The sequence below is a fragment of the Podarcis bocagei genome (assembly GCF_964188305.1).
Source record: "Podarcis bocagei genome assembly, chromosome: 15".
NCBI classification, from domain to species: Eukaryota; Metazoa; Chordata; class Lepidosauria; order Squamata; family Lacertidae; genus Podarcis; species Podarcis bocagei.
The window spans coordinates 43344732-43367759 of record NC_138141.1 but is presented as its reverse complement, the minus strand read 5'-3'; the positions used below and the strand labels follow the sequence as shown (position 1 = coordinate 43367759).

At 45.1% G+C, this 23028-nt stretch overlaps 1 protein-coding gene across 1 annotated transcript in view; it reads left to right on the top strand.

The window, feature by feature from the left end:
- The first annotated feature begins 5281 nt into the window (after nucleotides 1-5281).
- ULK2 (unc-51 like autophagy activating kinase 2) overlaps nucleotides 5282-23028 on the top strand; it is a 65287-nt gene continuing 47540 nt past the window's right edge. The window contains exons 1-3 of the mRNA XM_081172003.1: nucleotides 5282-6782; nucleotides 10032-10124; nucleotides 13495-13536. Of these exons, the coding sequence (XP_081028129.1) occupies nucleotides 6693-6782; nucleotides 10032-10124; nucleotides 13495-13536 (225 nt within the window). The 5' untranslated portion in view covers nucleotides 5282-6692. The remainder of the gene's footprint in view (nucleotides 6783-10031; nucleotides 10125-13494; nucleotides 13537-23028) is intronic.

The window sequence follows — 23028 nt, the reverse complement described above, 5'->3', positions numbered from 1 at the left end:
GCTCTCCTTATATCTCGCTCTGCTCATCCCTTTGTGGGGGACGGAGGTTTGATTCTTTTCCGTCCCCTCTCGCCGAAAAAGGCCTTCACCTCCAAAAATGAGCAGGGAGTTAACCGTTGAGAGAAGGCTGCCATCAATTAATCAACATCAGCTTCAGTTGATTTATCTACATAAATGCCAGGTGTGGTTTTGGCAAGCTGCACAGCGGCATCCTCAGGAGTCCCCAGGGAATGGCTTTCTCGATGGTTCTTAAATTGCCTGCCAACTTGTCTTGTTAAATGCTCTTTTTTTTTTTTAGAAAAATGTGTCGCCTTCCAGCACAGAGCTGCAGGCTGCAATGGACCCCTGAGGAGATCTTCCATCGCTCAGAACAGCACTGGCTGTTCAGCGAGTTAAAACCTTCCCCTCATGGTTTCCCCTCCTTTCCCAAAGCTGATGCCTCCTCAAGATTATTTGGGGGTGCCGGTTTGGTATAATAAAATTATTCTGAGGATCTTGAGAAGCACTTTAGCCGGAGGGCCACATTCAAATCCGCACCACCTTCTGGGGGCCACATTGGGATGGTGGGCAGAGGCAGAAAGGGGCATGTGGCCAATAAATTACCTATTTTCAAATATTTTGAGGGGGGAATTGATTCGTAAAATACACAGTTTTCAGTCTAGACCAAGGAAGCCTCTTGTCAACAGGCGACGTCACATGATTGGTTGGGGGCCGGAATTTTCTAGAAATGGCCTCGTGGCTGACTTGGTGGGGCGCCAGTTTGGGCCATGGCATTTAATGAACAACAAAGTGGAAATCTGAATCTAAAGACTTGACTGGTTTAATTTTTTTTTTAAAGCACTGAAAGGCCTCAAGTGAATGTTGTTTTCTTAAAAGCGCTGAGTTCTCTGTTAATAATAATAATAATAATAAGGTGCACCTAGTTTTTAGAGGAGGAAAACAATAAAAAAAATATTCTGAATGAAACAGTGGATGTATGATTTTTGTGGTTCATGCTGTGGCCACAGACGTGATCTGATGGTGTATTTGGGGTAGCCCAATGCAAAAATCCTGAGGTTCCATGGGCTTTTACCTCCCCCCTCCCCAGCTACTAGTCCCACATACTCTCTTTTATCACAGCGCCTAACCCTGTATTTCAGGTTCACTCATGTCTCTGCCCTCTTCCTGGAACAACCGTAGAGGCCAGCTGTGTTTCGTGAGGAAGCCAGCAGCAAGGTCAAGGCACTTAATCCCCAAATTGCACGGGAAAAGTGTGTCAGAGGAGCATTACATGGGTGGTTCCCTTCTACTGAGATAAAAAGCCGGCATTTGATCCTCTCTGGATCAGGATTGCCTAAGCTGCCCTTTGCCGCCACAATATGTTTTGCAGGATGGTTCCCATCAGCTCTGGCTAGCATGGCTTCGAAGTCAATGACGCAAAGAAACACCCAGAATTATAACATGCAATAAAGTGATCCCATTAGAATATAAACCAGGGGTCTGCAACCCGTGGCTCCGGAGCCGCATGTGGCTCTTTTACACCTTTGCCGCGGCTCCGGGGCGGATACTAGCGAGGGGAGGAGGCGCATTGTGCGCCCCGACACTCCCCACTGTGGTGGGCACTGTACTGGCTGTGACGTCGCATGGGGGCGGTGTGTGCGTTAGTCACGCACCGTCCCAACGTCACCTTCCCGCCCACTGTCAGATCAGACATTAAGGTAAGAAACAATATATGCAGTGTTATATTTGTTTTAAATGTCGCAGTGGTTTTGCGGCTCCCAGTTTTTTTTCCTTCGGAAACGGGTCCAAGTGGCTCTTTTTGTCTTAAAGGTTGCAGACCCCTGATATAAACCAACCCAGATCATCCTCCGAGGCCTTTCCTCGTGTGCCTCCTTCACGAGAGGTTCAGAAAGAGCAGGCCTTTTCTGCAGTGGCTCCCCGTTTGTGCAATGCTCTCCCCAGGGATTCTCATTTTGCATTTTTTAATTCCATCAGTTTTACCGAAGTCTGAAATAAAATAGGCAAAGCTTAATCTCAGATATCCTGTATCTTTTTTTTTTAAATCAAAGATCAAAACTAATCTAAATAGAAACACAAACCAAAAATAGGAAAAGAAAAAAACAGAGAGAAAGGGGGAAAGGAAGGGTGTGTGGAATATAGCTTCTGATTCTTCGTCTGTCAGCTATATATAGAAAATTATTTAAAACGTCCGCTCCAGGATACACAAGAAGGTTGGGTCAGGTGTCCTCTGAACTCTCCTTCAGCTTTTAGGGAGCTGGTGCGAGTGTGATGGATGATGAATCGCATGCGTACGTGTGGAGTGGAATTAATTCGTCACCTGATGGGCAGGTAAGCTTCAAATAGGTCCTGGGGTAATGACCCCAGTGAATTGATTCCACCAGGTGTGTCTCGTGATGTTTATATAACCCGCTTGAACATTGTAAAAGGAAAAAGGGGAGAAAAATATGTGTCGACAAACCTTCCTCTAGTTTTCCAAGGTGCGTGCAACAGAGCAGTTGCTAACTTTCCTTGCAATCCAGTTTAAAGCACAGGGGCGGGTTAGGTATTCCCCCCACCCCCAGTTAGTTGGCAAAGGTGATCATGGTTATTACCGTATTTTTCGCTCTATAACACGCACCCGACCATAACACGCACGTAATTTTTAGAGGAGGAAAATCCGTAGGCATGCCATCCGTAGGCATTCCCTCCATAACACGCACAGACATTTCCGCTTACTTTCTAGGAGGAAAAAAGTGAGTGTTATGGTGCAAAAAATACGGTAAATTAAACAATATATTTTGTCACTTTCTGAAGAACACATGCATAGTTCCCTCGTTTTTCTCTCCCCTCCTCATCCCCTTTTCCTTTTATTAGACAGTCACCCCATTGTATGGTGCTGGATACAAGGAGAGAGAGAATTTGTTTTGCATTTAGAAAACTTTAAGCATATTATAAGTCATAAGAATAATACAGCTTTTCAGGTTACCATTTGCATCTGGACCAGTCGCTAGGAAAACAAAGTCACAACTCTGTGAACAGGGCCAGATGTAGGTTTGATGAGGCCCTAAGCTACTGAAGGTAATGGGGCCCTTTATATGTCCAGCTGTCCTTTGTCAACAACAAATTATCGCTGTTTTTTGTGTTGAATATATGCTATATATATGGTAATTTATGGACCTAATAGGTATCTAATGCCATTTGCACATAACAAAATATGTATTTTATCAAAGTGATCTTTTAGGGAACAGTCTAGCAGGCAGGGCTCTTTACTTACACCATAGGAGCCTACACAACACAAAAACACTGTTGCTGTATGTAGGTTTTATTTTATTTATTTTATTTGTTTAATCTTATATTTTGGAAATGTGCATCCAGGGTTTTTTCCCTTTACATTTTTTTGGGGGGCCCTAAGCTATAGCTTGTTTAGCTTACGTATAAGTCCAGCACTGTCTGTGAATTTAAAAGATGTACTTGTGGAGGAGTGAATGGAACAAATTCTGAAAAGAAGCAGGAGACGTGTGTGTGAAATAATTTATACAAGCGCTTAGAGCAAGGGGGGGGGAGAGGTGAAGGGCTTCATGTGACCCATTTGCTTTGCCTTGATGGACGGAAGCACTTGATTGACGCTCAGCAACTCCCAAGGCCTGTTTACGAGGACTTGAGTGCATGTGATACCGTTAGAAGGTCATGCGCTTTTCAGGGCAGGCCTGTGAAAAATGGATTTGTGGTTTGTGCGTTTGAATCTTCTACTTCCCTTCCCTTCTACATCCTCCTTTGGAAGAAGAACGGGAAATCTAAACGACTCTTAACGCTCCCCTTCCCAACCATATTGTCTCACTAGCAGATTTGCGCACCGAAGCAAATTTTCTTTTGCATGTCAGCTCGCGGGCCTCATCCAGCCGCATGCCTCAAATGTGCTCCCAAGTGGGGGGTGCGCTGGTACCAAAGCGGTTGGGATGTTGCGTCCAGCTGTAGGGGGATGCTGTCAGTGTCATGCCTTATTGGGGAGGTGTGGGTGTTTGCACATTTCGTAGAATCTGTTCGAGTTAGAAGGGAACCCCAAGGCTCATCTAGTCCAACCCCCTGCAATGAAGGAATCGCAGTTGAACAAATCTTGACAGACGGTCACCCAACCTCTGTTTAAAAACCTCCAATGAAATGAGGATTCACCACCTTGGAAGGTGGTGGACTCTCCTTCATTGGAGGTTTGGAGTAGCATTGTTTATTTTATTTTATTTATTTTTTTATTTATTTATTTATTTAATTGCACACATATATTCCACCTCCTCCAAAAGCTCAGGGCAGTGAATGTCTCCCCCCTCCTCAACCGCCCAGGTAATCCTCACAACAACCCTGTGAAGGTAGGCCAGGCTGAGAATGACTGGCCCAAGGTTGCCCAGTGAGCTTCTTGTCTGAGTGGGAATTTGAACCCTGGTCTCCCTACTAGGCAGTGCTGCATGGCCTTTTGCCAATACAGTAATGTTGAGGTAAGATGGCAACCCTTGGTCGAGGATCGCCAAATGATCAGAAAATATATATATATATACCAGGCCTGCTCCTCTGCCTCGATCTGCAAGCAAAAAGAGTACAAAGCGAAGGATCATTGCCTGCTATAACAGTTGCAGAGCAAAGCTGCTGTTTGGGTGGTGAAAAACGTGGCCGTCCTACAATGAGGTGAATTGCCTAGTTAGTAATAAGGAACAAAACAGGCCTCACCTGTAATTTACACAGATGGGCACAGAGAAAAGCAAGAAACATCACACCCACTGTACCTTTTATCTGTCAAGATTTATATATTGCTTAATCAGCAGCAACAAAACACTCTATTTGCAGTTGAACCTGCTGTTGGGCAGAGGAACGGGGGCTGGTGTGAAAAGTTGGCAACCAACCCTCAGTGTGGTCTCCTAGCTTGAAAGGCTACTGGCCAGACAGAACTTGTGGCTGTATGTGTATGGCAAGAATGCGCATGTGAATTAATTGTATTTAGTTTGTGTTTGTGCCATATATATATATATATATATATATATATATATATATATATATATATATATATATATAGGCTTATCTTGGCCAAAAACAAAATGGCGCCCAAGGCCATTATTTCCCGCCCTCTCGCAACTTTCCCTCACAGACGTCGCCGTCAATCCCCGCCCCCCGCCCGCCTGTTCCTTCCCCCGCGCGCGGGGACTCTTTTTCCTCTTCCTCTGATTTCCCCTCCGCCCTCCTCTCAATCCCGGCGGAGGGAGACAGGAAGCCTTGCGCCTGCGCGATACGTCCTATAAGAAAGGCTGCACCGCGCGGAGCCTTCGGCAGTCGTAGCCGGACGCCGGCGAGGCAGGGAGGACTACCGGCGGCGGAAGACGCGAGTGGGGCGGCGGGCAGCGGCCTGAGGAGAAGACAGGATTTCTCTCTTCCCCTCCCTTTATCCCTTTCACCCCCCCACCCGGAAATATCTGTGGCCCAGGACTAGAAAGAGCCCGACCCCTTTATTTCGACCCGTTTTAGGGTCTATTTCTTTGACTTTTATTTTTGTGGGGGTGGGAAAGAGGTTTAGGAAGCCCTTCAGGCCGGTAATGAGGTGTGGGGGGCACAATGTAAGAAGGCCGTGATGAGGGACCCCTGAGGGGGGGCCTGAGCCCCCTGCCCCAATTCCCCATTCCCAGTTTACAGGCCTTCTGTATTTATCTCTATACGCCGCCCCCTATTAAAAAGGGTTGGTATCCTTTCCACCGTCCCCCCTTAAAAGGTTTTTTTTTTAAAATATAAAAAATACAGCAGAATCCACCTTTCTCCCTATCACCACTCAGGGATATGCCTCTTCCCCTTTCCCTTTTTTAATTAAAGAAAGAAATAGGTATCTTAATTGCTCACCTCCCCAGTTTTGAGGGGTCTCTCTCTGTATTCTATATAATTTATCCCAGGATACAATTAATATTTCCCATCCTCATTTAGATTGTCACTGCCCTTTTAAAATTCCTTTATTATGTAGAACCCCATTTGGGCATGTTATTAAATTGTGGTCCCCTTTCTTTTCAAGGGTCTTTGATTTTGTTTCTCCCACCACCTTTTTAGGCTTTATTGCTTTCCTCCCCACCCCGTAAAAGCTTAGATAAGCCCTCTACTTCTCATATTTAAACAAACCATTAAAGGTGCTAACACCCCCTTTTATTTCTGAAGCCTTAAAACTCACCTGTGCCACCTTTACCCAGCGACTTGTGCTTGCACGTCTCTGGCCTTTATTATTACATTAGTAATAATAATAATAATTTATATCGGGCCCAAAGGAACCTAAATGCTCGCTCTTCCCTTCTGTGGTCCCTCTTGCCTCTTCTCCCCTTCAGAGGAGGATTAATCTCCCCGTCCTCCTTTCCTCCTTCCTTTCCCCCATGCCAGAAAACGCTCATCGCCTTTGGGACGCCGGAGCAGCCAGCCAGTATCCCCCGACCCCCTTTGCCTGGGGACCCCCGGCCTGTGCCTGCCCAAGCAACATGCCCACAGCTGCCTCCCGTCCTTGGGGGCGGGCAGGAGGAAGGGAGACGGACAGACCCACCCTAGTCAACCTGCTTGGTGCCTCATCTTCCTCCCCTTCACAGCCTGGGTTGCTGATGTGAGCTTAATATTTTTAAAAAGCCTTTGCTGTGGCGGTCCCTTCTCCCCAGCTGGTCTCCCTTTATCCTCCCTGCCCGTTGGGCTTCATGCCCCCTTGAAGGAGGATGGAGGTGGTGGGAGACTTTGAATATAGCAAGAAGGACCTCATAGGACATGGAGCGTTCGCTGTGGTCTTTAAAGGTCGCCACCGCAAGGTAAATCCAGCAGGGTAGGGTGGCGGACTCCTCTCCCCCTCCCTTCCCTTTCCCTCTTAGCCCATCTCTTGGCTGGTTATACAACCATCTCCTTCCCTTCCTCTGTGTGTGTGTGTGTGTGTGTTTGTGTGCATGACTGGTCGAGGAGGAGGTGATATTTGGAATAAGTCAAAGGGTCAGTCCACAAGAAGCTCTGCTTCAGCATCTCCCTATTTCTCTGCCTTTTGATCTGTTTTGTTTCTCCTATCACCATCCTTGTTGTTGACATCAGCTAGCCTGTTCTGGAGAGTCAGCTGAGGTCAGGTGTTTTCTAAAGCAGCGCTTTTTCCGGGGGTGGGGGGCGTGGAATGTGGATGTGGCTCCTTCGCCTTTTTATTCTAAAGTTCACGCCTGTTTTTATTTCAAAGCAGAGCAGAGATGGTGGTGGTGGTGTCAACCTGTTGTTATGGGCTCCTGCTGCCCCTTTTCTCGCTTGTTTAGTTGCAATTGATAGAAAGCTTTCAGCAAGGTAAACTGTTTAAAAATTCAGGGTGGAATGCCTCTTTCCTTTCTCTGCCCCCCCTTACTTGTAAATCTCTCAAAGTGCAGGGGCAGCAGAGACCAGTCTTATTCCCTCCCCCATCCAGTAACTGCAGAGCTAATGGGAAACTGTCTCTCTTCAGATTGGTAAAGATTTCTTAAATGTCACCAGTCCCAGCCTCGCTGCCCTTTATAATGGGAAGCTTTGCTGGCCATCAGCCCTCCCCCCTTTACTTTATTCTCAGATAAACCTGCCCCATTTCTGCTGCCGCCACTGTGTCATGTCTAGTTGTGACCTCAGGACCTCAATTGCCCCTTTTACATAAGCCCAGTAACTTGACCTAAAGCTTATAATTTCCCCCCTTTGCTACAAGCTTATCTATCTTTGGACCTTTGGCAAGTTGATGTTTCCCTTGCTTCTGTTATGTAAAAAGAGCACATTTATTACCTACCTTGTCCTACCAATAAGAGGGGCATTTTCAGCAGGGGCATCTCAGCTATGGAATAGCTATGGAACCCAGAGGGGTTTACCTGCTGCCTTCTCTGTGATTTGTCAGAGCATGTGGAGGCATTTTAATTCACTCAAGCTTTTCAGTTGGGTTCTAAATCTGGACTTTTTTTGGTGTCTCTTCTGGAAAAAATAGTTTCTTCTATAACTTTTGTTTTTGTTGATTTTTATTCAGATACAGTGTATGTTCAGTATTGTTGTCTTAAGTAGGAATATTTATTAATAGGTGGCTGCATAATTCAAGAAATAGTACTAACAAATGAGAGCAAGATGGTTCCTTGTTGCCCATCCTTTCCCACCTTTTGTCACATTTCTCCCATTGAAAAGGAGATGGTGGTAAGCTCCTTAGGTCAGGAGCTCACTTATGTTTTGCAAAGTACTATGTAGTTAAAAAACAAAGCAACAATTTTGCAGGGCAAAAATGCCTTCTAGGCAGTTGAAGGTACTTTCAAATTAACTTTACTCAAACTTAACACCTCCCCACAGAGCATGCAACTCTGTGTGATCTTTCTTGCCTTCTTAAGTGGTCTGTTTTTCCTATTTGGCACCTCCCAGAACAGTTTGTGACTCAAAAGATGACAGCATTGACTGACTGAAACACAACAAAAAGCTGTTGCATAACTCAAATGCAAAGTTTATAAGGGGGTGGGGAGATTTGAAAATTGAGTCAGGCACTTGTGTTGTGAGATGATCATTTTACATTTGGGATTACCCTCAATCTTTTCAATATCTTTAGTCTATTGGAAACAGATTTCTACTCCTCTGTAATAAAGTATATGAAGAGCCTTGCAATTTGTAGTCATTTGTGATTCAGAATATTCAATTTGCTTGTGTAATGGCTGCTTTTGCACATGACACTAAGCTGTGTCTACCCTAGATAGAGGTGGTTTGTTCAGACTGGTGAAACCACCCTAGCAGACTAACCATGTTTTGCTTTCATGTGAAGCTATGCCTTGTTGGTTCACAAACCCTGGCATGTTTCAACTATGGCTTGGCATTATGTCCACATTCAACAGTCTTTCTTAACCAGGGTTTCTTAGGCCACTCCAGATGCTTGTCAAGCTTACAGAGGCACAATGCAAGAGCAGCTGAAAAAAAAACAAACCCAAACTTTGGAGAAACAAACCACTGCTTGTTTGCTTGTCTGTGAGAGGGCTTGTGGTTTGTTGGAAAACAGCAGCAACCAAGATATGGCACAGCGGTTAAATGCAAATGCAACCATTGGAGGTGGAAGCTGACAAAAGGGAATGGGAATCATTGAAGTAGTGTAATAATAGGCAGCCACAGGCCCTGTTTTAATCAGGAGTAGGAACTAAAGGGGCAGTTCTCATTGCCCACTACTTCCACTCTTGGAGGCAGAATGCTTGTGAATAGCAGTTGCTGGGAAGCAAAGGAGGGGTGAGTGCTGTTGTGAATTCTTTCTTGTGGACTTCCCATATGCGTCTGTTTAGTCTCTGTGAGAACAAGATGCTGGACTAGATGGGCCACTGGCCTGGTCCAGCAGGATTTTATGTTCCTATGACTGGAAAATACAGTGGTACCTCGGGTTACATACGCTTCAGGTTACATACTCCACTAACCCAGAAATAGTACCTCGGGTTAAGAACTTTGCTTCAGCATGAGAACAGAAATCGCGTGGCAGCAGTGGGAGGCCCCATTAGCTAAAGTGGTGCTTCAGGTTAAGCACAGTTTCAGGTTAAGACGGACCTCCGGAACAAATTAAGTACATAACCCGAGGTACCACTGTATTGATGCCCCAAATCTCAGGGGGGAAGTGGATGGGACCAAGACCCCAGGCGACGTCCTCATCCCAAGCAGTTTCCAGCCACCTTTGCTATGTCTCTGAGATTGCAACTGGGGGTTCCAGTTGGTGTTCCAAAGGGGACTGGATTTGGCCCTGGAGCCTTCAGTTGCTGACCTGTTACTTGCAGTAAATAAGGGCTCATTAGCAAGGGCCGAGGTGCCAGCCTCCTATTACCCCATCATTCTCTTTAAACTGCTTATGTTGACCACTCCTAAAGACTGGAAACCCCAACATAGCCATTGACAGGCTAGGGCTGATGGGAGTTTGTAATCCAAAACTTCTGGAGGGCATCAGGTTGAGGATGACTGGTGTAGATAACTTTTTTAAAAAAAGCACATCTTAGGGCCATTGGGCTTCTTAACACAGAAAATCAGGATACTTGTTTGGATTTAAAACACTTTTTTGTTATTCTTTTCAGAAAACTGACTGGGAAGTGGCCATCAAAAGCATCAACAAGAAGAACTTGTCGAAATCTCAGCTCCTCCTTGGGAAAGAAATAAAAATTTTAAAGGTATGGTTTGTGATATTCTTCCAAACTTCATCCTTCCTGCAAGGTGTCCTCAGAGGACTGGTGGGAAACTTAATCCTCATACCTAGATAGTCATACCAGTTCCAGCATTTTATGTCTTCCTGCAAAGGCTGAGATTTGGAGGGTTTTCAAATAATGCATTGGGATTCTCCATCTCTAGAAATTGACAAATCCATTAGATCACGGGTGTCAAACACAAGGCCCGCGGGCCGAATCCGGCCCACCAGACCTCATCAAGTGGCCCGTGTAGCCGCCGCCGGCTGCCAGCCTTCACCTTTTATTCTCGCTTTTTTTTTTTTTTGACACAAGAAAGCCGCCTCTTCAGCGCATGCGCGGCAGCCTACAAGCCAGAGAACGTCTGCCCTCTAGCGGCACCGGCCGTTCTACACAGGAAACCTCCACTTTACACATAGTCCTACAGATACAACCGGCCCTTTGAGGGTGACCAAACTGCTGATGCGGCCCCCGATGAATTTGAGTTTGACACCCCTGCATTAGATGACTGGTGCGGAGGGCTTGAATATTGCCAGGCCTCAGCTCTTTGATTTTTCTTTCTGTGTAAGCACAGTAAAAGCAAGATTTCAGCATCTGTGTTTATGACTTATTAAAAAGAATGAAAATTTGTAGAGATAGGTGTTGCATTTTTAGTACACAGGCAATGAAATCAGCTTCCTGAGAATTGTTTGTTTTATTAATGTCTGCTAGTTTCTAATCTTTCATAGTTTGCAAGGATACACTCAGAAGTTTGTCTGGGTGAATGGTACTTGATGATGAAATCTCAGAAGCCCAAATGTTAGCTGAGGATTCAGGCTCTGGTGCTTTATTATTCTGCTATATTCCACCACAAACAGAATTATAATTATGCCAAATAAGACTCATTATTATTATTATGTAAAAGAATTCAGGGTTTCTTGGTGCAGAGTTCAAGTTTACTTGGGGCAGAAGACGAGAGTTTCTCTACCAAGGGACATTGTTTTAATTGTACTGATTTTTCTAAAGCTCCTCCCACGCTGGACTTGGAATGCTGTGGATGGCAGCTTCTGGAGGGGTGTGGAATTTTCACACTTGCTTCTGTCATTTGGCTGACCTGGCCCATTTTAGGGTAACTGATTCAAAAGGAACAATGCATGATCTGTCTTAAGGGGATTGCGAAGTAGAGATGTTGAAGAGAGAGAGAGAGAGGTTATTCAGCAGCACAGAGGCCCAACTTCTTACTTACTGGGGTACTTTATTTGATCCCCCAGTCAAAACTTGGAACATGGAAGGTTGCTTAATAGCGGGTCAGACCATTCTTCCATTTAGGTCCGTTGTCTGCTGTCCAGGGCCTTGCCCATCACCTCCTTCACCTGAACTCTTTTCACTTGGGATTTCAGGATTAAACCTGGGATCTCCTGCCTGCAGAGCAGGTGCTCTACCAGTTAGCAGTAGCCCCTCAGCGGAAGTTATGCCACCATTAGGGTCTTGTGCTGTTGCTTCCCCTCTTAACTTGATACCCCCTCCCCAAAGTCACACAGTTTCCAGTGCAGTGAAATTTGGCACTGTTGTCTTTGCTGGTGCCAGACATCACCTTCAGGATTCTTTTTCTTGTACCTAGCACTCTCCTTGTTTTTTAACACACACGTTTCTATCACCCACACAGGTTTTTCTGTTCACATTTAGCAATACTGCGACCTCTTGGAAATCTTTTGAGTGACCTAACTCATCCTTCTCCCAGCACGATGCCCTTCCAGATGTTTTAGACTACACTTCTCGTCAGCCCCAATTGGAGTTGTAGTTCCAAACATCTGGAGGGTTTGGTGTTGAGGGAAGACTGAGCTAGCTAATTAGATCATTTCACATATGTCACCTTGTGTGCTCTCTTGACACCCCTCTTAGACACTGCCAGGAATTCAAACATTTCAGCTATTCTGAGCATGTTGTCAAGCAACTCATAACTTGATTACCCCTTCTTTGATAAACAAGAGCAGTTCCTGGGCTATGGAGGACAGCACCTTTTTCATGAAGTGCAGCAGAGTTCTCTTACCACAAATAATTTAAATAACAAATGTGTTTCTTGTTTTACAGTAAATTTGAGACATGTTTTCCTCTAAAATGTCCCCACGTGGTTAGGAATCATTCTCCCTCGACCCCTTTATACATACTGGGCATCCCTAGACTACAACTGCCACCATCGCTATTTAGCAGGACCAGTGGTCAGGGATGATGGGAATTGTAGTCCAAAAACAGCTGGAGACCCAAGTTTGGGAAGCACTGGTCTACACCAACTAGCAGCAACTCCCAAGGTTTCAGGCAGGGAATATTCCCAGCCTGCCTGGAGATGTTGGCAATTGAACCTGAGATTCTTTGCATGTGAACTATGTGATTACTGCGCTTCCCCCAAAAAGCAAACGCAGGATTCCAGTTCTTGTGGTTTTAAATTAAGAGCTGGTTTTAGAAGGAACATAGGAATTAGACTTTTGCTGACTCTTCGCCCACATAGCTCAGGATTGTTGATTGTGATAGGAAGCAGCTCTCCGGGATCTCAGACAGGAAGTCTTTCCCAGTCTTACCTGGAGATGCTGAGTTATGGACTAGGCCCCCAATTTCACTCCAGAATAGGTGGGACTATCGTTTACAAGCCAGCCCATGTGCTCTGCCCCATCGTGCAGTGCAGGTGCTCCAGAGCTGAGCTGCAGCCCTTCCCCACTGCAGAGGTAGCAGTGGCAGGCAGAACCTTCCCTGCCCAGGTGCTGAGGTTAGTGTTAACCACAACAGGTAGACACACATCAGTCATTAGAATAAAAAGAAAACGTTTAAAATGACCCCACCTCTTTCACCTTGAACCATAACTGCAACTGCCTAATCTTAGAACCAACTAAACAGCACTTTTAAAAAGGGGGAGGAAATCGCTGAGGGACAGCAGCAGCTGAAAAAACAGTAGATAAAAAGTGGCTGGTAAAAAAAGGTGGCAATTATGAAAGCCAACCTTGGCTCCAGAATGGAGAGATGCCATCCGCTCACTAGGCAGGAGGAGCAAAAGTGCACATGGGACAGTAAACCATTAACTGGGACTTCCCAGGAGGAGCACACACAGCCAGTCTGTTTGTCTTTCCCCTGTTACAGATTCAATACACAACAAATGTAAATGTACAACATAAGATAACAGGGAGGCAGGTTACATTTCTCTCTCCCCCCCCCCCGTCACAGCTTTGGCAGGAGAGGTCACATTTTTATAGGTTTTTTTGGCGGGGGTTGCTTGTACATTTCTTCCACATGTACATTTGATGCTATTTGACTGGCCTTCACATCACTTGTGATGTTGCCCTAACTGAATAGGGATAATCTCTTCAAGTGCTTCTCTTCTTTTTTCTAGGAACTTCAGCATGAGAACATTGTAGCTCTCTATGATGTCCAGGTGAGTTTGTTCTCCAGCCTGTTGGACCTGGCTGTATTTTTTTATGATAATAATTGTGCATGTACAACTTCCCAAGGAGTTGCTGTGTTTGGCTTCCTGAAGGAAACACAACACAACAGGGGGTCTTTTTGGTACCTTCTAAAGACTGATAGCTTTATTGTGGCGAAGGTGAGGAGTTTCAGTCCCCTTTCTCTGATTTTCGAGATTGTCCAGACCCCACTCCTCAGTGGCCCTGTCCTCGACTCCCCTTGATTGCCTTTGCCTGAAATGTGTCCTTGAGTTGTGAAAATGCCTCTGAGTGTGGGTGGGTATGTTTAGAAGCCTCTGGATTTTATGGGGCTGAAATGCAGGCTACAGTCACACCTGTCCACTTCTGCCTCTGGCCCCACCTACAACTTGCTTGCGGCCCCATGAAGGTTCCCTTGTGTGCGAATGCGGCCCTCAGGATGAAAAAGGTTCCCTTCCCCTGCATTACAGCATCGACTTCATTTGGACAAGAAACCTGACTGATGTGGAAGAAAATGTCCTGCCAGTTACAGGAAAAACGCCAGCATTATTTGGTTCTGCGCGGGAAGACTATCTTAGAGCTGAGCACCTTCTAAAGTGTGTCTGATCCCACAGGCTGCAGCATTCTGGGAACAGGAATGGGCTGTTTCCGATGGGGGTCACTAGGGAGCAGGAAGAGCTTCGCTTTGTTCTCGCTGGTGTCTGGACTAGGTGTTGAGCTCATTGTGCCAGCAGCTCTCCTCTTTGTTTATAACAGAAGGCTTTGTCCAGAAGGCTTCTGATGGATTGGAAGGATAGATGATTTATTTTTGGTTGGATCCTTTTTTCAGTGCACTCTTCGAGGCATGGGTTTCAGGCCTGTCACTAGGGTTCCCTGCCCTTCCTAAGGGGCAGTTGGAGTGAATGAACATGGCTATTAAATGGTTTCCCTCATTTCTTCCCTCTCCTGTATGGCTTGCATGCCCAGAGTCTCTGTGTCTGCTTGTCAGAGTGAAAAGTATCCTGGACTCTGCATGTGTCTCACGTTCCCTTAAGAGGAAATGTGTGCTGCCTCCTGAGGCTTGTGATGGTCAGATGCAACTATTGTTAAGATGATACGTGTTTACCCAGAGGTTGATAGCTTCTGGTTCCTTGTGTGCTTCCTAGGCAATCTCTTGTTGGTACGGAAATGCAGAATGGTCACCCAGCTCTGCCTCAGCATCTTTACTTCACATAGGACTTTTCCATTTGCTGGTGTGCTTTTCCCATCAGCCCCAGCTGGCATGGCCATATCATGCTGGGGCTGATGGGAGCATGAGCACGCTGGCTGGGGCTGACGGCAGTTGTAGTCCAAAACATCTGAATAGCACCAGGTGAACGAAGGCTGCCTTAATTATCATTTTTCCATGAGTATAAGCAGGAGAAGATAACTCTGGGCTGCTTATATTGCCCCTTGTGTATGGGGTTAGCACCTGCTCCTGAAACCAAATGTAAAGGGATTGGCTGAAGCTGCATGGCATCAGAAAAAGACACTGGAGCCTCCTCAAGCTGGACTATCCCATTTTCTCTCCCCTCCTCCAAAAAAACCACTACAGGATCCGCTAGGGTCACATCTACCTCATACATTTAAAGCACATGGCTTCCCCCAGAGAATCCTGGGAACTGGCGTTTACCCTTCACAGAGCTATAATTTCCAGCACCCTTAACAAACACTTCCCAGGATTCTTTGAGAGAAGCCATGTGCTTTAAATGGGTAGGTGTGATCTTACACCAATTGCCCCTGTGGGGAGGATCCAGTCAGTAGTTCTATTTTGATATTCTCCTGTTGCAGTTTTTTTCATTATTATTATTACTACATATTTTGACATTGGTTGTAAGCTGCCTGAAAATCTATCCTTAAAGGTTGGGTATAAATAATGATTTAAAAGGTTCTTTTTAATTGGTTAATAAAGCTCAACTCCCGGCTTGCTTTATCCCACAAGCTGCTTAATATGTGCCTACTCTTGCTGCAAAGAATGCTGGCCTCAGCATCTGCAAGCCTGCCCCACATCCCAGCCTTTGCATGTTCTGTTCCATGCCTGACAAGTTCCTAAAGGGTCAGAAACCCAAGTGGCAACCTAACTTAGCTTGATCATGTTTTCAGATCTCATGGTTTAGATTTTGATTATTTATTTTGGAAATCTCATCATATGTTCCGGATGAACAGGTGTGTTGTTCTGGAACATTGCAAGGTTGACTGTATCACCACCTTTCCTGGTCATGAGCTGTTGGCTGGAAGAAACCCCTGGCACTGTGGAGACACGTCATACTTCCCAGCATGCCAGGAATTGTTTCCTGAAAATGAAATGTCACACAAGGCGGACGACTGAACGACTCATAACGGCTCTGCTTGGGGGTGGGGTGAGAAGCATTGCCAACGGAAACAGACTTACCCTTTCACGAGGTGGCCAGACAACCATGGAAAAGCCAGTACACATGTAATAGGTGGCAGTAGCAAACTTGCAGATTTTTTCTTGCTTAGCTTCACGAGCCTCCCCATCTTTTGGCCTTCTCTCACACACATGTATCCTATTTCGTTTAAGGTTTCTTTAGCAGCTGCATCAGCTTAAAGCCAAAGCAGAAAACAAGAGTGTAATATGTAGCATGTAAGTGAAATGCTTCAGTGTGATGCAAAAATCCAGGAAAAAAAAGAACTGTTGTCTTGAATTATGCATTGAATTATGGCAGCTGGCAGCAAGTCCCTTTTCATTTGACATTCGTCTCTTTGTCTGTTCAAATTTACATTTTGTCAGGAAATAGGTTCTGCTGCCCTAGGAGCCTAGGATCAGACTAGCCAGGTATTGTCTTCTCTGACTGGCCGCAGCTTTCCAAGGTGTTGGATAGAGAAGGGTCTTTCCTAGCAGCCTCCTGCTTGGAGGCCCTTCATAGTGGACATTCAGGGGATTAAACCTGGTATCTTCTGTGTGCCAAGCAGGTGCTCTGCTGCTGTTCTGTGGTTCCTCCCAAAACGCACCACAGTGAATCTGTACACATACGCATTCATCTCCCTGCATGTAGAAAATTAGATAGGAAACTTTTCTTCTCAGCATCTAGTCTTCAGCTAGCATGAGTCGCAGCAAGGAATCCCTTCGCTTATGAATGAGCATCTAGTCTCAACTAATATATGGCTCAGGCACAGGGTGTTCCTCCTCATCTCTTGTTTGTGACAATTAGGCCTTAGGACAGCAGCCTACAAGAGCCTGGAGCCTTCCAGGTGGTTTTAACAGCAGTTGCCAGTGAGAGCCCTGGGGCTGGTGAACGACAAACTTTTTGCGGATGGCTGAAGAAGGCTGTTTTAGAAGGGAGCCTCGCATTTCTGGGAGCAGCTTCTCACATGGTGGAATTTAGCAGGTGTCATTTCTTTCCTTGCTATTCTCTGCTCCAGCAGTCTGTTCGACAGAAGAGTGTCATAGCTGCTGAGATTCCAGTCAAGCATTTGCTTTTTTGTTTAGCACAAGTAGTCCCTTCTCATCTCGCTTGTCCTCCTTGCATGGCCAGTTCTGCCCCTTCTGACTAATTCTTTGCACTCTTCAGTTTGAGAAATATAGCGAAGATCTGTTTCCATCTCCTGCTTGTAACAGCTTTGCTTTTTCTTACATAAAGGTTGTTTGGGAGGCACCATCTTTTTTCCTGGGCTGAGCTGAACAGCTGCCAGCTTAGCAAAACTTGCTCATGGTACCCATGAGTCTTAACGGCAGGGCTGGACTAGGGAGGTGAGAGGGAAAGTAGTGTTTTCCTTCCAGCCTTGGACTTGATTTTGAAAAACTCCAGTTTGCTGGAGGAAAGGATATGTGAATGTCATACCTTTTTGAATGTATTTCATGCACAGTTTTGTAAGGAAACGTAATACTTGGCAGGACACTGCAGCTTGGCAGAGGGAATTGGTCTCTGTGAAATTGATGTGCGAAAAGAGCATTGCAGTCAACAAAAACAAGGCTTTGTGGTGCCAGACTTAAATGAAACGGCGCTTGTCATCAGCAGTAAGAAGTTTTTACAGCCTGCAAAGAATGATTATGACTCCATAGCTGGGCTTTGGTTAGCTTTGTCATTGTTCCCTCCCCAGACCATGCGCTTCCTGCATCCTCTTTGCACAGCCTTTCAGGGGGAAAGCCAGGGCTAAGTGGAGAACCTCTGCTGTAGCTCCGCCCATGTTTCTCATTGTGAACCTGGGTGTGGTGGATGGAGATTTCCTTGGTGCTCCTCCCCTCTTATTACCATAGGGCTCTGCCCACACTGCATTGATTCAGGTCACTTCACCCCACAGGTTTGGTAGAGTAAACCATACCACTTGGCTGCTTGTAGATGCTGGAAACAGGCAATTTCCAGGTCCTCTTTCTCTAAGTCCCCAACGATAGCCTGGAAATAATTCCTTTTCAACAAAATGCCTGTTCTTCCTAGAGTGATCAACTTCCGCTGTCCCACACAGAATTACAGACAATGAAACAGTGATGTGTTCTGCACAGAAGAGGCAAATAGCCCCCTGCCTAGTTGCCTTGTTTTGGAAGTTTTTGTATACAGGAAGAACCCCCATATAACCCTCAGTTAGCAGATTGGTTTATTCTAAAATATAATAGGAGTGGCTGATACTAGTTGACCTAGGTACATCTGGTCAGGCTAGCTAATAACATTGGACTTAACTTCGCCTACATAGTCTAGAATCAAAGAGTGCAATGTAGAAAATAAGTATTGTCATCAGAACTGGTCTAGTCAGTTGTTTGGAATAACGTAGCTTTCAGGATGCCACAGAGCAATCCTCTTCCTTTTTGAGGACACATCATTCATTCATATTAACTTCAGGCAATCTAACACAAAAACATGCTTCTGTTCTAAGTGTGCTCTTCTGACAGATCGGTTAACTTTGTGTTTGAAAGCCTGTCCCTCTTGCAAAAGCTTCAGGTGGAAAAATTGATAACCAGATAAAACTGGAGGAGGGTAGTTGAATGTTGGCCAACCCCCCCCCCCCAACTTAATTCTCTCCTTTCCTGGCTAAATTCTCTCTTTCCCTCCAGTGCTGATGCTGTTTTTCAATCGACTTCACATAGGATACATCCCACCCACGCCATTTTATTCAAACAGCCAGCATTCATGTCTTGGGCAACTTCAAATATAAAGTGCTTTGTAGAATGAATCATTCAGCCGATCTGCCTGTGGGAAAGCATTCAGTTGAGGGTCTTTTTCATTTTTTTTATGAATGGTCCGTACCACTTACCAAGTCCTTACTGGAAAAACTCCTTGGTGTATGCAGGATAAAACCAGAATCCCTGGTCCCCATTATTTCTGAACTTCAGCCTGTGGCTTTTTGCTCCTTAGCAAACCACAATCACTAGCCAGCCTGAAGCCATTGTTTGTTGTTGGCTTGCTGATTGTGGGTTGCTAGGGAGCAACCATTAGCGGTCTTTGGCTGGATGCAATGGGAAGCTGAGGCTTCTTGGCTTGTGCCAGGGAGGAGAACAAAGCAGCACAATAAGACCAAGCCTAGCTTAGTGTTATGTGTGAACACTGTAATTGTCAAGCAACTGGTGACCTCCAGGCCAGAACAAGCCTGCAGCATGCCCCTTAGTCCATTGACTGTCTCTTCCCCTGTCCTAGCTCTCTTTTTACCTCTTTCTAGAAAGATTGGAAGAGAACAAGTTGCCTCAAAAATATTTGCTTAATTATGTCACTCATGAATTAAATGCAAATAAATACATAAACCCTCCCTATAATACCTGTTTTGTAAAATAATAATAATTTAGAGAGCATCACTTGCTTGATGAGCATATTTCCCCCAGTTCTTACCTTCTGGATTCCACTTGTGGTGACAGATCCTGCTTGCTGGCTTCCCATTGGGGCACCTGGTTGGCTACTTTGGCAACAGAATGCTGGGCTTGGATGTACTTTTGGTCTGATCCAGCTGCCAAGCTCTTCTGATGAGAACATCAGAAGAAATTGGAAGGTCAAGTGTAGAGATGAACCCCAAGAACATAAGAGTCTGCTGTCCTCATCTAGTCTAGCATTCTAGTCTAGTTTTCTTGTAGTGGAAAACCAGATGTCACCAGTGGGAAACTGGCACGTGGACCTGAGTGAAATAGCACTCTCCCCTCCTGTAAGTGGTATTCAGAAGCATACAGCCTGTGATCTTGGAGGTCAAAAGCATAGCCATCCACGACCAGTAACAAACACAAGTGTGTTGTTCACAGTGGGTTGGAGGATGCGCTGAGAGATTTTACCTGCTGCTCAATTTGGTGCCCTAGCATATTAAGCTGCTGACTGGTGTCACTGATAAATAGTAATAAATCTAGTCCCCTCCCTAAACCCCCAGAAGTTTGAAATGCTTGGAACAAAAAGGAAAGCCTGCTCCAGGTTGATCACATTCTCATTAAGTGAGCTTGTATACTTCCCTTGCAATTTTTTGTTTCACGGGCCTTGATTTGTATTAGCTGAGCTGTCTGAGCCCACAGACACCTGGAAACCTGATATTTTGCTTTCAACCAAACTCAGAGGGCTTGATGCATCACTTAGCCTGGCTCAAGCAAGCACTGGTGGGGTGGGGTGGGGGAAATGCAAACAATGTTCATTCTTCTGGAAATGCACCCCGGTGAATTGGTGAGCCATTAATGTCTGTGCATCGCTTGACAGTCAGAGAGCATTGCACAAAAGCAGGGCTGATAATTGCTGTTGATTTTCATGCGGTCACTCTCTGCATCTTGAGCAGCTGGGGGCTGCAGTTAATTGCATTTTGCAAGGAGAGCCTGTCCCTGTCTCAGGAGTGCAAGCAACTGAAGAAAACCGAAGGCAGGCTGGGGGATGGAAAGGTGGTAGAATTATAAGGCTATAGATCAGTTGAATAAAGCATAGTTGTTACAGCCATAGGTCACCACAATATAAATATAGCATATATAGAGAGGGAAAGAGAAACAGAAAAGCAATAACCCCCCTAATTTAAATCACACCGCTTCACGCATTGTAAGCTATGCAGCTGCTTAACAATGACAGAATAAAAACTTCTCCCCAGTGGTGCAGTGAGTCAGTGCATCTGGCTGGGGTTTGAGCCCACCCAGGGATCGCTGTGGACAGGATTGGTTGGTCTAGATGACTCTTGGGGTCCCTTCCAGCTCTACAGTTCTATGATTATATACCCACCGTACTAAGTTTTTTGTATTTTCTTAGCTTCCAGAGCAAATTTTGTTCCTTGGATGGTAGTGAATACATCTCTGCCTACAAGCAGTGTACATCTTTGGTCCAGGAAGGGGACAGGGGAATATGTTTGGCAGGGAGTGAAGGAGACAAGTAAGGAATGTTGTGCCTGAGTTGCTAATATAAGGGGTAACTTGGCAAAATAATAGGAGACTTTCTTAGCCTCACCAGACTCACAGATTAGCTCTTCATGAAACAATAAACGCTTCTCGGCCTATGATCACCCAACAAGTATCAGGCATTACTGAACCCAGTGTGATAGGGAGTTCCATAAACTGGGTGCCTAGTTGTGATCAGTCTTCTGATTTATTGGCTAAAGTGTTAGTGTACTGAGGTTTCCCAAACCTAGTAAAACAGCCCTTGTTTACAGCAGATTATGAGGCGTGTCCTAAAACTTGTACTCATTTACTTTAGGACAACCAACCAACCAACCAGGCCAACTTAACCTCCTCACCCAGCACAATGAACGATGTGTGCCCTGAATTGACCTCACATCCACTTCTAGGGAAGCGTTCTATATACCGTAAATGGTTCCCTCAGGATATAATATTGGAAGGCCCCAAGATTTAGACATGGATCGGAAACCTGCAGTCCCTTATCTTTGCCACTTGATGAACAGTTCCAGCTGTCCTTAAGTACATAGGTAGTCTTAGGCGGTAACCTTTGCCACTTGGAGATGTCTGCAGGCTCGGTGGATATCCCATGGAAGTATCCATTATTTGACTGGCCCATTGTCTATGCTTTGCAGGGGATTGGACTAGATGACCCATGGGATCCCATCCATCACTACAGTTCTATCTCCTCACATTGGGAATTGCCATATGCTAGGTTAGACTATTCATCCATTCCCAGTACTGTCTACTCTGACTGGCAGCAGCTCTGTGTGTATGTGTGTTTTTCTAGCAGAGAAGGATTCTTCCCCATTGCTTGTTCCCTCGCGCTCTTTCTATCTGGAGGCTGACTGGCAGCTTCTACATGCAATGCCAAGTGTTCTACCCGCTGAGCTGCAGTCACATTCATTCCCAGTTGAATGCGCAGCCTCTGCTGTCCCCCTGTGAGCCCATGTTCCGTGCAGGGGTATGCCATGGCAACACATGTTTTGAGGGAGCGTTCCCATAACTGGCAGGAATTTATGCCTTGGTCCTGCATGTCAATCATCTTGGCACGTCAGCTGGAGCAGCCACAGCCGCAGTCGTTTTTTTGGCGGGCAGTTAGGAGTCTTGAAACTGTCTGTGGCTGGCAGCCAGCTTGGTAGGAAAAACTGACGATGTGCATCGCCTTTTATCCCTGGTGAAGCAGACCAGAAGTCCCTGAGATGTTTCTCCTTTTGAGGACGGTGTGGTTTCTGCCTTTTTTGTCAAGGCGGAGCATCCTGTTGGATGTAGAGTTTTTGTGTGTGAACAGTGCTATATAAATAATGGTAAACAAAGCGCTGCACCCTCAGGAGTTCATAGAAATGCCACCCATGAGGAACAGAAAGTGGGAAGGAACTAATACTGCCAGCTGAGCTTGAGCTTGTGTATTCTGGGATGGCCCTTTTGTTTAGATCATCCTTGTACTGTAGTTAAATTTAACAACTGTGCATCATTTTTCCTCATTGTAACAGCACACTTTTTGTTTTGCAAGACATAAGCTAGGTTTGCCACTTAAAGGGTGTGGGGCAAGCCGCCTTCTACCTGGCACCCTTCAGATGTTTGGGGCTATAACCTTTTATCAAATTATGCATAGCATGGAGAAAGTGGCTAGAGGAATGTTTTTTCTTTTTTCTTTCTTTTTTTAAAGAATATTTATTAAAGTTTAAACATTACAAGAAAGAAAAGAAAAACAAGAGAAAAAATATACAAGACATCAACAATACTAAGAAAAAAGAAAAAAAAACAAAAACATTAGGGGAAAAAAACCCCAAGTGAGAACAGACAAACATACAAAAGAGCCCCATATTTTCATATCCTTATCTTTAGCTTATTTCCTCGACTTCCTCACACCTCCTTTTTTGTATTCTAGTTCAATTAAATGTTCTAGCAAGTCCTTTCCCTCTTTCACAAATTTAGTTCCATAGTTTAATTTAACAAAGTTTTAAACTTAAATTTACATCTTTACCCAATGTCAGCTATTCATACTTAATTCTTTATAATATTTCTACTAAAGTCATATAACTTCTTTCCAGCATCTTTCTAACATTCATTAATTTTAGAATATTTCTGTAAATAGTCTTTAAATTTCTTCCAATCTTCTTCCACCGACTCTTCTCCCTGGTCTCGGATTCTGCCAGTCATTTCCGCCAATTCCATA